Genomic DNA, 18,123 nt, shown 5'->3' with positions numbered 1-18,123 from the left:
TTATAAATCTTCTTCCTCGCGTTGTCCCGGCATTTTGCCACGGCTCATGGGAGCCTGGGGTCTGCTTGACAACTAATCCCAAGATTTGGCGTAGGCACTAGTTTTTACGAAAGCGACTGCCATCTGACCTTCCAACCCAGAGGGGTAAACTAGGCCTTGTTGGGATTAGTCCGGTTTCCTCACGATGTTTTCCTTCACCGAAAAGCGACTGGTAAATATCAAATGAAGTATTATAAATACTTGTGTTAAGAGAACACCGCTCTTCCACTTGTAACTTAAAGGAAACGTTATATAATAAAAGGTTGGTTTAAGTATATACAATTTAGATGCACTGAAGGCGTCAATAAAAGGTTTACAATATAAAATAATAAGAAGAGGTACATAATTTGGTACTGTAGTACTATATAAGGAAAAACAAAGAAAAATAAAAATAAATAAAACATATTTGTGGAGTGTGTGTGTGTATGTGTGTGTGAGTGTGAGTGTGTGTGTGTGAGTGTGTGTGTGCGTGTACGTTATTCTAACATTTGTTCTATTTCATTATAACTTAAGTTTTTGAGCTAGTTACACACTTTTTCCTTACATTCCTTGTGGACGGATGGATAAATGTTAATTTCACTGTGTATTTTGTTATAAAGATTGGCTGAACGAGCCTCATACTGTCGATTGGCATATACGGAATTAGTTTTGGTTACTTTTATTGCATTTGGTTTCCTTCGTCTCCTGGCAGAGTTAGTGTTAGTTTTATAGGGTAATATTTTGTGCCTTTTCAAAACTGCATGTAATATGTAGAGTTTCCTAACTGACAGCAAATCACAGAAATTAGATGATGAATAATACGAACGCCCGAAAATAGTTCGAATTAATGAAAATCGAGTTGACATATGACGCAGTGGAAAGTGAACAAATCCTGTAAACTTTGGTGGAACCGTTTTTATTGATGTTTGTGTTTATGAGGTTTCCAATTATTCGGTAGAAATAGCTCTTTAAACAAATAACTAAAAATTATTTTATAAGAAAATCTTCAATGATATGTCCACGCAAATAAAACGGTTGAAACGCTCGAATTATGGTAGGTAGAGGCAAGGAACCAAATAGCTAAATTAAGATCTCATTACATATCCTGTCACACATACATATGCATGTAATTTATACTTATAGTGATAAGTTTTTATTAATATTTGTTTACATATAGGAAACTATAGGTCTATAACTAGAAAGATGTTACTTTATATGCTTATCTGTTTTGTAAGACTGTTGGTTTCTTAATAAATAAAAATTAAAAAATCTCTATATACCAAAAAGTGCCCGACAAAAAGCCATAAATAGGTGGCGCTACAATACCTAGAATACTTGAGAAAAAAAATCTGATCATAGACAGCGCATTTCACTCCGTCAATAACGCCTAGGTTCTTAGCTACTCTAGCGCTACTCTGGAGAGATTTGGAACTATTATTTATAGCTGACAGCTGGACACTTTTGCAACAGTTCTGCCCAAGGAGATTCTGTTCCTTGCCTCTACCTTCCGTAGCTCGAATGAACCATTCTCCTGTGGGCGCAGGTGACGGCGGAGGAGCAAGAGATCCGGCCGCTGTACTGCGGCGCGGCGCTCGGCGTGTGGGGCGGCGGCGTCAGCGAGGCGCCGCGCGTCTGCATCATGTGCCAGGAGGAGGTACGCTACTTTTGGCGTTATTTATATAAACACCTAATTGGCTGAATTAGCTATGAATCGTTTGATTTTATCTGTCATTTTGATTTATGCATTTGTCAGTAAGAGAGAAAACAATTTAACTAAATCAGTAGGGCTAAGATGGTCTGCTCTTTATCATTTGTCACCATGCCTGTCACGCTCTAACAAATATGTAAGTGCGAAAGTGACACATGAATTGACAAGTGATAAAAATGCGACCATGATACCACTGCATGCCCGTTAAGTTTTATGAATAAGGGGGTTAATGTAATAGACAGCAAACGAACAGACGAGCCGCCTGATGGGAAGCAGTCATCGCCGTCTATGGACATAAGCAATATTTGTATTGTATTGTTTTAATGATCTTGACTGATACAAACCGTCATTCGGTGGGAGTTTATTTTAGAGCTCGTGACTTTCCGTTAGTATAAAGAGCGTCCCAAGACTATGGTACATCAAGGGAAAGTACCTTAAATATCGTAGATAAGTAATTTTGCTAAAAGAAGACTAAATTTTTTTTTTTATAATTAATTCTACATTTACAGATTTTCTAAGAATTACTTGCTTCGTCTGAGAATCGAACCGACTTGATCATTTTCTTGAGATTTGATTCAAACATTTTATGTTGTTCCTTTCTTTTAAAATATTGTGTTACTTAAGAAGAATTATTATTCTTTGTCCATTCTTTCGATTGGCATCATAAAAATAGGGGTGTTTTTTTTCCACATTTACGTCGGTTCTATTCCCAGGCGAAGCAAGCAATTCTTAGAAAACCTGTAATTGTAGAATTACTGACCTTTAAAAATAACATAGTCTTCTTTCAGCAAAATATCCTATCTACGATATTTAAGGTACTTTCCCTTGATGTCCCGTAGTGTTGGGACGGCCTGTATAGTTTCGTGGGACACATTGCCAGGCCCGCGTGGAGCTGACGGCGGAGCCGCTGGTGCTGGTGTCGTTCGCGTGCGGCTCGGCCGTGCTGCCCGCGGCGGCGGCGCGGGCGCGCGCGCACGTGTCGGTGTGCGGGCACGCGCTGCACGCCGCCTGCGCCAGGCACTACGTGCGCGGCGTGCTCGAGCGGGAGACCAGGAGGTAACATACAGATCTGACTTGACGTTCGCGTGCGGCTCGGCCGTGCTGCCCGCGGCGGCGGCGCGGGCGCGCGCGCACGTGTCGGTGTGCGGGCACGCGCTGCACGCCGCCTGCGCCAGGCACTACGTGCGCGGCGTGCTCGAGCGGGAGACCAGGAGGTAACATACAGATCTGACTTGACGTTCGCGTGCGGCTCGGCCGTGCTGCCCGCGGCGGCGGCGCGGGCGCGCGCGCACGTGTCGGTGTGCGGGCACGCGCTGCACGCCGCCTGCGCCAGGCACTACGTGCGCGGCGTGCTCGAGCGGGAGACCAGGAGGTAACATACAGATCTGACTTGACGTTCGCGTGCGGCTCGGCCGTGCTGCCCGCGGCGGCGGCGCGGGCGCGCGCGCACGTGTCGGTGTGCGGGCACGCGCTGCACGCCGCCTGCGCCAGGCACTACGTGCGCGGCGTGCTCGAGCGGGAGACCAGGAGGTAACATACAGATCTGACTTGACGTTCGCGTGCGGCTCGGCCCGTGCTGCCCGCGGCGGCGGCGCGGGCGCGCGCGCACGTGTCGGTGTGCGGGCACGCGCTGCACGCCGCCTGCGCCAGGCACTACGTGCGCGGCGTGCTCGAGCGGGAGACCAGGAGGTAACATACAGATCTGACTTGACGTTCGCGTGCGGCTCGGCCGTGCTGCCCGCGGCGGCGGCGCGGGCGCGCGCGCACGTGTCGGTGTGCGGGCACGCGCTGCACGCCGCCTGCGCCAGGCACTACGTGCGCGGCGTGCTCGAGCGGGAGACCAGGAGGTAACATACAGATCTGACTTGACGTTCGCGTGCGGCTCGGCCGTGCTGCCCGCGGCGGCGGCGCGGGCGCGCGCGCACGTGTCGGTGTGCGGGCACGCGCTGCACGCCGCCTGCGCCAGGCACTACGTGCGCGGCGTGCTCGAGCGGGAGACCAGGAGGTAACATACAGATCTGACTTGACGTTCGCGTGCGGCTCGGCCGTGCTGCCCGCGGCGGCGGCGCGGGCGCGCGCGCACGTGTCGGTGTGCGGGCACGCGCTGCACGCCGCCTGCGCCAGGCACTACGTGCGCGGCGTGCTCGAGCGGGAGACCAGGAGGTAACATACAGATCTGACTTGACGTTCGCGTGCGGCTCGGCCGTGCTGCCCGCGGCGGCGGCGCGGGCGCGCGCGCACGTGTCGGTGTGCGGGCACGCGCTGCACGCCGCCTGCGCCAGGCACTACGTGCGCGGCGTGCTCGAGCGGGAGACCAGGAGGTAACATACAGATCTGACTTGACGTTCGCGTGCGGCTCGGCCGTGCTGCCCGCGGCGGCGGCGCGGGCGCGCGCGCACGTGTCGGTGTGCGGGCACGCGCTGCACGCCGCCTGCGCCAGGCACTACGTGCGCGGCGTGCTCGAGCGCGAGACCAGGAGGTAACATACAGATCTGACTTGACAACCCGAGCTCAAAATGGTCGGACCTAATTAACTGCACTGACTTCATCCTCGTATGGCCCAACATGCATTATAATCGTTTCGTTTTGTAGGTAAAGTTGTTAGATTTGTAGCTGGCCCTCAACGGCTTATCTTTTGTCCATTGTTAACTAAAACGGCGCGTGCCACTACCTGCAAAAAAAGGGTCGTATAATTCTAATTGGCACCTGAGCGCGGGCTAGTCTAACGCTCAAAAAACCAGTGTAGGTGTGCTCTCCGATAACGCGCCTTTGTTACGCATATCGAGGACACATTTTAGTCTGGAACGGTAGCGTTCGCCTCGCCGGCACTCGGTAACCGTATAGGGACCACACAAGAACTCGCAAATTATTTTTCCATTTGTTCATTTTGAATCTTATTTTAATTCGCATAGAGTCGCAAATTAATAACCGGTTAAAGCGAACGAAACTTTTTTTATGCAGGTAAGTAGCACGTGCCGTTTTACTTACAATAGACAAAGGATTAGCCGTGCGGGCCAGCGACGAAACGAACGACTATACAATATACACTCCGTTTAAATTTAATAAGGACCTTTTATAAACCGTCTCTTTTGTTTCATTGCTTTCTCAAACAGAAAAATTCATTCCATTTGACTATACATCAAAGTTCAAATAAAAAGTGGGAATTTTTTGTATATTTGGTTTTACGTGGAGGTCACCGATTGAAACGTTCAAGATTTTTACAGATTATTATTTACTTTAACGGGACTTAAATAATTGCGATTAATATGACGTTGTCTTCGTGGTCCCGCGATTAGACAGTGAAAGTGTCAGCATTAACGTCAAACATCTATGAAAATATCACATTTGTTATGATATTACCACACTTTGTTACGTAAAGTCTACAATCGGTTCAGGTGAGTTTTTGGCACGAAGTTTCCTATCGCACGGTACGTACACCAGAAAGAAGTGTAAGAATGTTGCGTCACGACCCTTTCCTAACTTCGTTCCAACCGAGTGTACCATGAAAATGATTTCGTCATATGTAATATGAAAAGCGGTATGTGTCACATGGTAGCAAAATTATTGCCACCTCGGGCGTTAACACTTGTATCCGTTACGACCCTTTCTTAACTTCGTTCCAACCGAGTGTTCCACGACATTTATTATATCGATTTGTTCCAGGCCTTACCGTCTTCGACAGCCGGCAGCTTTCGACGCAGAAAAGAAGGAATACCTCTGTCCTCTCTGCGAGCGACTATGCAACACTTCCCTGCCCCTGTTACCCGCCCCGACATTGCCGGCCGGCGCGCCTCCGCCGCTCTCGGAGGAAGTGTTCAGGGACTCTGTCGCGCTGATACTGCAACACCAAGTTTTTTCTGAGGCCGTGCACGTATGCACTGAGTCTTGCGAGGAGATGCTGTGTCAGGTGATAATAATATAAATCATAAATATTAAAATGTATCCGTGAAGTCTGTCTTCTAACAAACACTATGTTTAGTCAGATAAGAACAATTTAAACTTAATTTGAGATTTGTTTGACTCAGACCTGCATACCCATACAGCTCCGGCTAATAATATATCACTTCCATGTTTTTTTAGTATATATCGGACAAATCTTGCAAGTTAATTATGACCCACTTCCCGGTTTCCGATCAAGCTGAAAATTTGTATACATATGTAACATGGTGACAATGCAATATTACGGTACCATCAAGCTGATATGATGATCGAGACAGGATGTAGCCATATAAGAAACTCTGTGATAAAACAACACAACCTAATTTTGTTTGTGGTTTTTAAAATTGTCTCGATGAGTATTAGTTGCCTCTGGAAAAAAAAGTACAGTCAGCAATAAAAGCTTGTACCAAAAATTATTTTTTTGCCAAAAACGGTATAACTTTGTGAGTTATAAATGTGAGTGACTTCCACCTCACTCACTACTTTAGGCAGTCTCTAAGTATTCCTTTGTACGAGCGATGAGAAAAATTGGTCTCATGTAATGGTCATGTATTTTAATGTATGATCAACTTCATTTTAATATGCTGAGTCTCCGACTGTAATTCATTGCACTTGCACTTATATTTTTATAAAATGCCTAGTAAAATATACAGTCTACTAACTAACCTATATTGTTTACTGTATACAAGTTCATACAAAAACACAAAAGTGATATATTATTGGCCGGTACTGTATATGATTCGAGGGGTGTCCTGTCGTTTGGCCAAAAGATGTTTAGCAAATTGACACTTGGCAACCAACTACTGGCAAAATTATATTTTAGCAAATCATTTTTTTACAACAATATTTTTGACAAATTATTCTTATTACCAAATAATTAACTAATAAAATTTCATTTCTTAACAGATCTTTTTGACAAATGATTATTTAACAACAAAGTTAACAAATAAATCTATCATTGGTCAAAAAATGTTTGCTATAATGTATTATTTGACATGTGTTTCTGTACTAATCATTTATATTATGGGTCGAATTGAAACATTTAATTTTGAAACAAATCATATATTTTAATTATACATTTTACACACTTCAATCATCATTATTGTAATTTTAAATGAACTGACAGCGATTTTAATAATTTTACCTCTGAATAATAGTTTTCTTCAAACCAATATGCAATATTTTGCTATCTTCATCAGTCAGGTTTTCTAAATATTTGTTAAAATATAGTGGAATATCTGTTTCGTTTAGATGGCTGAGCGCAAGTAGACATCATTTAATATCCTTGTTAAAATGTGCATTTTGTGCATACTTTTTCGCCATGCCGCACTTTTGACTATCCTGAAAAAAAAAGAAAATTAGTTGATAACTATTGCATGGAATAATTAAAAAGTAAAGATATTTAACTTGCTCCACTTGAAATGTTGTAAGCGAGCGAGCCAGACCTGTCGGGGCAATCCGACTCGGATGGGTTAGGTTAGAAGCCTTCGAGGTTATTTTTTTTTAACAACGCGAAAAATGTAAGCAACGATTGCTTGCTTGTCTTGCAACTAAGTAACTTACCTCAAAATAATCTGGCCCAAATAAAAATTGCAACCATGCAGAATAGTACCTTCAACACTGACGTTTTTATCAAATAACAATGTGTTACATGACATTTGGTGAATGTATAAATTTGCTAAACATATTACTAGGTGACATGAAAAATATAAAATTGATACTTTGTATTTTGACATATTGTAATAATGTATTATTTACTAAATGATTATTTGTCAAGTGACTTTTTGTAAAATTATACATTTGCGGAATAACATATTTGCCAAATAATACTTTGGTGAAACGTTTTTTGTAAAATGAAAATTTGTCAACATTGTTTTGGTTAAACATTAGTGAACCGATTCGAGGGCTACGGAACGCCATAAGATAATGAGCAGGCATCGGAGATTTTTTCGCACGGTAAGACTCGGATTCATACTTATCCATTTATTTAATTAGTGATTTTAATTTTATAGTCAAGGACTAGAACTTTGACAAGTACTATCCTTTAATTTTGTCTTTGAATATATAAATATCGCAAATAAGAATAATTACCATATTGATTATATTACGAAATTTTATAAAAAAAAAAAAAAAACAATACTCTTATTAAAAGAGGTAGAAATAATATGAATATAAATTAGTCAATACAAAAAAATGGTTATTATTTTTATATGTAATATTTATGTCCGGAAAAACAACATTCTTGTCCTAGTAAAATTAAAATCACTAATTAAATTAATAAATGAGTATGAATATGAGTTGAATTTTATTGCTATTATCGACTCCATAGCTCGCTATTAGTCTTACCGTGCGATAAAAACTCCCGATGCCTGATTATGAGCCAGCACTCTAGCCTAAACTCTACAAAATGCAGCTTTCTCAGGGCTATGGTTTTCTCAACTTGTCTGTGACGTATTGTTTAGGCGCGAGCGCGTAGCGTGGGAGCGCAGTCATCAGACATGGAAGACGGAGAGTCCACCGACGAAGCGCCAGTCTACATGCTAACCCAATCCCAGGACCTGTTGCCTCAGGAGTTCATGGTTCACTTCGAGGGAGAGATCCCCGCGTACACGGACGATATGAAGAGGCTCATCACGGAGTTTGTTAACGTGAGTGTTCATTTCTGTACTAGCACTTTAGTCAATCGTACTTGCTCACCCAATCCCACAAGGAGGATAATTTGCGAATGGGATGAAAAGCGAAATACATGATTTACGAAAAGGTCATACTGAGTAGCACATAGCTTTTGAGTCAATCGTGCTCCTGAGATTAATTCTTTTGACAGTTTTTTATCATTCTACCTAATCTTGTGGATATAATTACTAAAAGTAGATTTTAGCTTAAACACACAGTGTTTTTATTGAATTCCGTTAACTCCGGGAACTACCGTTAAGGAAACTAAATGGCATGGTTAAAAAAAAATATATTTTTATAATATGTTTTTATTATTTTTATTTTCATAAAGAGTAATTAAATGTTGCATATAGCTTTGTTGTAACACGGGCATTATATTTAATTCAACCAAACAATTTCAAACTGTGACATATCAATGTCATTTCGAACATCAAGCGTCCGAGATAGTATTTACGTTTAGAAGCAAATGTACACACTCGTACTAAACACTAGTCAATATGTAAACAGGCTCTAAGGCAAATGTATACGCTCGTAAGGGTCTAATAAGATAAAAATAAATTGTTGATTATCTCAGAAATGGAGTTAATTAGAATATCGGTGTCTTTGACAAAGTTACTTAATTTAAGCTCAGGAATGCACCCTTGAAATTAACGGACATCGAAAAAACACGGTGTATTATTTTTATTTTTACTAGGTATATACTTAGCATTTTCCCTTCGCAGATATTGCCAGCCGTGTGCGGCGACATGGAGGACTCAAATCCGCTGTCCTCAGTAGAAGCATTATACAAGGCCACCTCATACACAATCCTCAGTACAAACGCGGTCCTTCAGGCCGAGAAGCGACCGCTCCTGGGCGACCTCCCCTCCAGGCATCGCGACGCGCTCCAAGCGTTAATACGCCTCGCCGCCGTCATCCCGTCCGTCTGGCCCTCGCCCAAACAGCTAGCACATCATGCCCTAGAAAACCTAAACACACTCGAACGCACCTCACCACTAACTCACCACCCCTTCGAAACTTTAGTAGCTCTAGTCCTCACCGCTCCCTCGCTGTTCAGCAAAACTGCCGGCCCGGCGCGACCCAACCACCTGGCCAGACAATTCACTATACAAGTATTCAGAGCTCTCATCACACGAGCCATGATCGTACTAGACGTCTCAGACTGCGTCAACCACGAACCGATGGAAGGACAAGAAGACTACAAACCTATCAAACCTGACCTAGAAAACTTGCTCACATTCATGAAGACCCTAAGACGGGGGAATTTAGATATTGAAGATCTAAATGCTAATGACGTATGGGAGAAAATTAAAAATCAATGCTACACGTTCTTAAGGGCATCCTGCCTATTCTACCACTTCTTAAGCGATATCAGCCCGCCTACAGAGTTGACGGTGGTCGGTGGTGATACTTGGGAAGTTATGTGCGGTTATTTAGACTTGCCGAGTACTTTTAGAGAGTTAATAGATACTCCTATGGCTAGGAGTAAGTCAGAAGAGTGGTCAGCGCTGTCCAACGAGTGGTTCGCTGGGGAGATCGACATAAAGACGGTGGTCGAAACGAATGAGCCTCCGAAGTTGGTGCCGTTGCCTGATGACTTCTCCGAGTTAATGAATGTGGTTTCTGAATTCTCTTGTCCGAATTCGGAGAGGGATGATAGCAAGTACCCGACGATGTGTTTGGTGTGCGGGCAGATATTGTGCTCGCAGAGTTATTGCTGCCAGACTGAGATTAAAAAGGTGAGTTTATGTCTATTGTATTTTAAAATAGTACATTACGATACAAGTGCGAAAAATAGGAAATTCGAAACGAGTGGCGATAAATTAAAACACGACCGAAGGGAGTGTTTTAAATCGACACGAGTTGCGAATTACCTATTCGCACATGTATCGTACAACGTTTTACTGTACATATGGTATGGCCCTTTAAATGTTCGACACAGTAACGTAATATGCTACTTCTCGCACTAGTGCTATAAAGTAGCGTAACTGGCGCTACGGACAGTTGTGCCATGAAGTCTAGTGAACGCCAGCTGCTGCTCCATCGGTGAATGAGTACTACGCTACTTGCGAATTTTATTTAATAATGTTGCTGTCGTTCTTAATAAAATACCCGCGTCCTTAACACTTCAACAACTACATGAACAAATTAATAGTACATTATTAAAGAGGCCGGTAAATGGCAATTCGTGGATGAGTTTCGATCGTCCGATAAAGACAAATCCACGAATGTTCCCGCCGAGGCATATTGGTGGTGATAGCACCAGCGCATCATCCTAAGCCCTACGGTGGCAGTATGGTTGCCTGTCACTTTCGCACTTACATACTTGTTAGAGACAAGCCATAAAACCGGAGCAGAACCGGTCGTCCACCCGCGGCACGACATGCTCGCACCGACCGCGACACACGAGATACGACGGTTCGCGCTCGCGATGTACTGTACGCGCCGTGCTCTGTTTTATGGTGTTCCCACATTGGTGTTATAATAGTAGTTTATGTGACTGCTACATAATGAAAGGCATAAAAATTAGGGCTCCTGATATCCGTGATACACGCCGATCCGTAGCTACGGGTTCTTAAGCCCGGCGGTACTAAGATCACGAATTTCACGAACACGGCAAGGTACGTACCTCATACCTGCGTTCGCGTCCGGATTCACGTGACACGCCGTGACACGCCATGATACGTAGCCCGTACCTGCGTTCGTGTGCGGAGCTTCGGGCTCGGTTCCGTTGGATAGGTACTTATCGCACGTCTCGTAGGTTCGACACGCCCGGGAGAAAAATAAATAAAGTCTAGGTATTATTGAATTGAGTTACCACTTAATATATTGAATACGGGACGTTCGTCGGACAAACATTTACGTGTGAATTAAACTTAAATTGTATTTTTTGCATCGATTTGAATATAATGGTTATATCTAAATAATTTATGGGGTTGTTCTGTTTTTTGTATAACCAGCTATTGATTTTAGTCAAAACTAGCGACCTGCTCGTTGCATTGCACTAATATAAATATAAGCTGTAAAACTCCCTAGTAAGTATCATTATAATTATGAACTTAAGCAACGCTGTGCTACTGGTTGTCATTATTAAATCAAAAGAAGACATTTTTTTTCTGTTAAGTATTAATGAAATTAATGAAACATACTTGTGAAAGCTTGCTACTATCAAAAAATATAACGTAGCTAAAATATAAACAAGGCAATCCTAATCCAAAGAAACAAAAGGGTAAATTTCTGCAAATCTTCGGTTCGGTAGGTATGATAAAGGTAATACAGGTATAATATAATATAATAACAAATTCAACAAAAACACATGTACGGGGCCACGGAAAAAAAGTACGCAGCTGCAGTTCTTATCAGTTTCGGACTTTCGGCACATTAAAGAGTACTGTTTATTTCTAGATTGAAGGTAATAATGACATATTATTGTTAGAGTGTTTTATTGTATGACTAACAAGCTAATCCAACATACCGGTTTTTTTTTTGTAAATAAGAAGTGCAGTTGCACGTACAGACAAAGATTTGAGAGAGACTTATTAAAATGAAACAAACAATATACATAAGTAGCTGTGGGCTTTACTTTTTGTTCGTGAAGTTGAAAGAAGTGACCGCGATGTTTTGTTTTACAATTCGTGGTATTTTTTATTTAATCCCGAGGGGGCAGTTTAGAATTTTGAACTCACATTCATTGTCATTAGTTACTCCTGACATCACAGTTGGTCTCCTGACACACAGTGTTGTGGTATTATTTTAGCAACCCGTTTATTAAAGTAGCTATTCATTGTAATTAATGTTTTGTTCTATTCATTTATTACTCATTAAAATTTAAAAGGACTTACTATTGGAATTAAATTTTAATTCAAAAGTAATGAAACGGAATTAGAGCTATGAATAAAAAAACTCACGATACATTTTTATTCGTAGCTCTTAGAGACCGCATCGTATCTTCACTCAACGTCGCGGGCGGACCGAACCGGCGTGTTCTTAAGATACGTGAAGCCGTGATCACGCCTACACGGATCTACACGGATTCACGTACCCTAATTTCACGTAGCCGAATGTCACGTGCGGAACGGACCAGAAAACCGTTGCCGTGAAACACGAAACCGGGCGCACGGCTACGGGTTCACGAATCACGGACACGACCGCGAGCCCTAATAAAAATACGAGCTGGGTTTAAGAAACCAACGAAGTGAGTTTCTTAAAAGGACCACACGAGTAAATTATTTAGTTATGAACTAACACCTTACATTTAAGTAGTCATATTTCGACAAGTTACTGAAATAAATATCATTTAAGAAAGAAAAAGTGGACTGCCCATCCCTGACTACATGAGACACACATGAGAGTTTTTTGTACCATGACTCATGAAAACTTTTTTCAGAGCGGTCGAAGCGGCGGCTCCGAGCTAGTAGGGGCGGTGGTCGCACACGCGATGTCGTGTGGCGCTGGCGCCGGGCTGTTCCTGCGCGTGCGCGACTGCGAGCTGCTGCTGCTGGCCGCGCCCGCGCGCGGCGCCATGCTGCCCGCGCCCTACCTCGACAACTACGGCGAGACCGACCAGGTGACACACACTACTCTACAGTACAGCCGGCTGTTCCTGCGCGTGCGCGACTGCGAGCTGCTGCTGCTGGCCGCGCCCGCGCGCGGCGCCATGTTGCCCGCGCCCTACCTCGACAACTACGGCGAGACCGACCAGGTGACACACACTACTCTACAGTACAGCCGGCTGTTCCTGCGCGTGCGCGACTGCGAGCTGCTGCTGCTGGCCGCGCCCGCGCGCGGCGCCATGTTGCCCGCGCCCTACCTCGACAACTACGGCGAGACCGACCAGGTGACACACACTACTCTACAGTACAGCCGGCTGTTCCTGCGCGTGCGCGACTGCGAGCTGCTGCTGCTGGCCGCGCCCGCGCGCGGCGCCATGCTGCCCGCGCCCTACCTCGACAACTACGGCGAGACCGACCAGGTGACACACACTACTCTACAGTACAGCCGGCTGTTCCTGCGCGTGCGCGACTGCGAGCTGCTGCTGCTGGCCGCGCCCGCGCGCGGCGCCATGTTGCCCGCGCCCTACCTCGACAACTACGGCGAGACCGACCAGGTGACACACACTACTCTACAGTACAGCCGGCTGTTCCTGCGCGTGCGCGACTGCGAGCTGCTGCTGCTGGCCGCGCCCGCGCGCGGCGCCATGTTGCCCGCGCCCTACCTCGACAACTACGGCGAGACCGACCAGGTGACACACACTACTCTACAGTACAGCCGGCTGTTCCTGCGCGTGCGCGACTGCGAGCTGCTGCTGCTGGCCGCGCCCGCGCGCGGCGCCATGCTGCCCGCGCCCTACCTCGACAACTACGGCGAGACCGACCAGGTGACACACACTACTCTACAGTACAGCCGGCTGTTCCTGCGCGTGCGCGACTGCGAGCTGCTGCTGCTGGCCGCGCCCGCCATGCTGCCCGCGCCCTACCTCGACAACTACGGCGAGACCGACCAGGTGACACACACTACTCTACAGTACAGCCGGCTGTTCCTGCGCGTGCGCGACTGCGAGCTGCTGCTGCTGGCCGCGCCCGCGCGCGGCGCCATGTTGCCCGCGCCCTACCTCGACAACTACGGCGAGACCGACCAGGTGACACACACTACTCTACAGTACAGCCGGCTGTTCCTGCGCGTGCGCGACTGCGAGCTGCTGCTGCTGGCCGCGCCCGCGCGCGGCGCCATGTTGCCCGCGCCCTACCTCGACAACTACGGCGAGACCGACCAGGTGACACACACTACTCTACAGTACAGCCGGCTGTTCCTGCGCGTGCGCGACTGCGAGCTGCTGCTGCTGGCCGCGCCCGCGCGCGGCGCCATGCTGCCCGCGCCCTACCTCGACAACTACGGCGAGACCGACCAGGTGACACACACTACTCTACAGTACAGCCGGCTGTTCCTGCGCGTGCGCGACTGCGAGCTGCTGCTGCTGGCCGCGCCCGCGCGCGGCGCCATGTTGCCCGCGCCCTACCTCGACAACTACGGCGAGACCGACCAGGTGACACACACTACTCTACAGTACAGCCGGCTGTTCCTGCGCGTGCGCGACTGCGAGCTGCTGCTGCTGGCCGCGCCCGCGCGCGGCGCCATGCTGCCCGCGCCCTACCTCGACAACTACGGCGAGACCGACCAGGTGACACACACTACTCTACAGTACAGCCGGCTGTTCCTGCGCGTGCGCGACTGCGAGCTGCTGCTGCTGGCCGCGCCCGCGCGCGGCGCCATGTTGCCCGCGCCCTACCTCGACAACTACGGCGAGACCGACCAGGTGACACACACTACTCTACAGTACAGCCGGCTGTTCCTGCGCGTGCGCGACTGCGAGCTGCTGCTGCTGGCCGCGCCCGCGCGCGGCGCCATGTTGCCCGCGCCCTACCTCGACAACTACGGCGAGACCGACCAGGTGACACACACTACTCTACAGTACAGCCGGCTGTTCCTGCGCGTGCGCGACTGCGAGCTGCTGCTGCTGGCCGCGCCCGCGCGCGGCGCCATGTTGCCCGCGCCCTACCTCGACAACTACGGCGAGACCGACCAGGTGACACACACTACTCTACAGTACAGCCGGCTGTTCCTGCGCGTGCGCGACTGCGAGCTGCTGCTGCTGGCCGCGCCCGCGCGCGGCGCCATGTTGCCCGCGCCCTACCTCGACAACTACGGCGAGACCGACCAGGTGACACACACTACTCTACAGTACAGCCGGCTGTTCCTGCGCGTGCGCGACTGCGAGCTGCTGCTGCTGGCCGCGCCCGCGCGCGGCGCCATGTTGCCCGCGCCCTACCTCGACAACTACGGCGAGACCGACCAGGTGACACACACTACTCTACAGTACAGCCGGCTGTTCCTGCGCGTGCGCGACTGCGAGCTGCTGCTGCTGGCCGCGCCCGCGCGCGGCGCCATGCTGCCCGCGCCCTACCTCGACAACTACGGCGAGACCGACCAGGTGACACACACTACTCTACAGTACAGCCGGCTGTTCCTGCGCGTGCGCGACTGCGAGCTGCTGCTGCTGGCCGCGCCCGCGCGCGGCGCCATGTTGCCCGCGCCCTACCTCGACAACTACGGCGAGACCGACCAGGTGACACACACTACTCTACAGTACAGCCGGCTGTTCCTGCGCGTGCGCGACTGCGAGCTGCTGCTGCTGGCCGCGCCCGCGCGCGGCGCCATGTTGCCCGCGCCCTACCTCGACAACTACGGCGAGACCGACCAGGTGACACACACTACTCTACAGTACAGCCGGCTGTTCCTGCGCGTGCGCGACTGCGAGCTGCTGCTGCTGGCCGCGCCCGCGCGCGGCGCCATGTTGCCCGCGCCCTACCTCGACAACTACGGCGAGACCGACCAGGTGACACACACTACTCTACAGTACAGCCGGCTGTTCCTGCGCGTGCGCGACTGCGAGCTGCTGCTGCTGGCCGCGCCCGCGCGCGGCGCCATGTTGCCCGCGCCCTACCTCGACAACTACGGCGAGACCGACCAGGTGACACACACTACTCTACAGTACAGCCGGCTGTTCCTGCGCGTGCGCGACTGCGAGCTGCTGCTGCTGGCCGCGCCCGCGCGCGGCGCCATGTTGCCCGCGCCCTACCTCGACAACTACGGCGAGACCGACCAGGTGACACACACTACTCTACAGTACAGCCGGCTGTTCCTGCGCGTGCGCGACTGCGAGCTGCTGCTGCTGGCCGCGCCCGCCATGCTGCCCGCGCCCTACCTCGACAACTACGGCGAGACCGACCAGGTGACACACACTACTCTACAGTACAGCCGGCTGTTCCTGCGCGTGCGCGACTGCGAGCTGCTGCTGCTGGCCGCGCCCGCGCGCGGCGCCATGTTGCCCGCGCCCTACCTCGACAACTACGGCGAGACCGACCAGGTGACACACACTACTCTACAGTACAGCCGGCTGTTCCTGCGCGTGCGCGACTGCGAGCTGCTGCTGCTGGCCGCGCCCGCGCGCGGCGCCATGCTGCCCGCGCCCTACCCCGACAACTACGGCGAGACCGACCAGGTGACACACACTACTCTACAGTACAGCCGGCTGTTCCTGCGCGTGCGCGACTGCGAGCTGCTGCTGCTGGCCGCGCCCGCGCGCGGCGCCATGTTGCCCGCGCCCTACCTCGACAACTACGGCGAGACCGACCAGGTGACACACACTACTCTACAGTACAGCCGGCTGTTCCTGCGCGTGCGCGACTGCGAGCTGCTGCTGCTGGCCGCGCCCGCGCGCGGCGCCATGTTGCCCGCGCCCTACCTCGACAACTACGGCGAGACCGACCAGGTGACACACACTACTCTACAGTACAGCCGGCTGTTCCTGCGCGTGCGCGACTGCGAGCTGCTGCTGCTGGCCGCGCCCGCGCGCGGCGCCATGTTGCCCGCGCCCTACCTCGACAACTACGGCGAGACCGACCAGGTGACACACACTACTCTACAGTACAGCCGGCTGTTCCTGCGCGTGCGCGACTGCGAGCTGCTGCTGCTGGCCGCGCCCGCGCGCGGCGCCATGTTGCCCGCGCCCTACCTCGACAACTACGGCGAGACCGACCAGGTGACACACACTACTCTACAGTACAGCCGGCTGTTCCTGCGCGTGCGCGACTGCGAGCTGCTGCTGCTGGCCGCGCCCGCGCGCGGCGCCATGTTGCCCGCGCCCTACCTCGACAACTACGGCGAGACCGACCAGGTGACACACACTACTCTACAGTACAGCCGGCTGTTCCTGCGCGTGCGCGACTGCGAGCTGCTGCTGCTGGCCGCGCCCGCGCGCGGCGCCATGCTGCCCGCGCCCTACCTCGACAACTACGGCGAGACCGACCAGGTGACACACACTACTCTACAGTACAGCCGGCTGTTCCTGCGCGTGCGCGACTGCGAGCTGCTGCTGCTGGCCGCGCCCGCGCGCGGCGCCATGTTGCCCGCGCCCTACCTCGACAACTACGGCGAGACCGACCAGGTGACACACACTACTCTACAGTACAGCCGGCTGTTCCTGCGCGTGCGCGACTGCGAGCTGCTGCTGCTGGCCGCGCCCGCGCGCGGCGCCATGTTGCCCGCGCCCTACCTCGACAACTACGGCGAGACCGACCAGGTGACACACACTACTCTACAGTACAGCCGGCTGTTCCTGCGCGTGCGCGACTGCGAGCTGCTGCTGCTGGCCGCGCCCGCGCGCGGCGCCATGTTGCCCGCGCCCTACCTCGACAACTACGGCGAGACCGACCAGGTGACACACACTACTCTACAGTACAGCCGGCTGTTCCTGCGCGTGCGCGACTGCGAGCTGCTGCTGCTGGCCGCGCCCGCGCGCGGCGCCATGTTGCCCGCGCCCTACCTCGACAACTACGGCGAGACCGACCAGGTGACACACACTACTCTACAGTACAGCCGGCTGTTCCTGCGCGTGCGCGACTGCGAGCTGCTGCTGCTGGCCGCGCCCGCGCGCGGCGCCATGTTGCCCGCGCCCTACCTCGACAACTACGGCGAGACCGACCAGGTGACACACACTACTCTACAGTACAGCCGGCTGTTCCTGCGCGTGCGCGACTGCGAGCTGCTGCTGCTGGCCGCGCCCGCCATGCTGCCCGCGCCCTACCTCGACAACTACGGCGAGACCGACCAGGTGACACACACTACTCTACAGTACAGCCGGCTGTTCCTGCGCGTGCGCGACTGCGAGCTGCTGCTGCTGGCCGCGCCCGCGCGCGGCGCCATGTTGCCCGCGCCCTACCTCGACA

The 18,123-nt window shown here is 50.5% G+C and overlaps 1 protein-coding gene across 1 annotated transcript in view; it reads left to right on the top strand.

The window, feature by feature from the left end:
* The window catches only part of LOC133525021 (E3 ubiquitin-protein ligase UBR1), a 63,635-nt gene that overhangs the window by 42,181 nt on the left and 3,331 nt on the right, over nucleotides 1-18,123 (top strand). The window contains exons 23-28 of the mRNA XM_061861213.1: nucleotides 1,562-1,672; nucleotides 2,607-2,782; nucleotides 5,390-5,633; nucleotides 8,128-8,313; nucleotides 9,061-10,077; nucleotides 12,726-12,905. Of these exons, the coding sequence (XP_061717197.1) occupies nucleotides 1,562-1,672; nucleotides 2,607-2,782; nucleotides 5,390-5,633; nucleotides 8,128-8,313; nucleotides 9,061-10,077; nucleotides 12,726-12,905 (1,914 nt within the window). The remainder of the gene's footprint in view (nucleotides 1-1,561; nucleotides 1,673-2,606; nucleotides 2,783-5,389; nucleotides 5,634-8,127; nucleotides 8,314-9,060; nucleotides 10,078-12,725; nucleotides 12,906-18,123) is intronic.

This window comes from Cydia pomonella, chromosome 14 (assembly GCF_033807575.1).
Source record: "Cydia pomonella isolate Wapato2018A chromosome 14, ilCydPomo1, whole genome shotgun sequence".
Taxonomy (NCBI): domain Eukaryota; kingdom Metazoa; phylum Arthropoda; class Insecta; order Lepidoptera; family Tortricidae; genus Cydia; species Cydia pomonella.
This window is presented reverse-complemented; position numbering and strand designations above follow the sequence as displayed.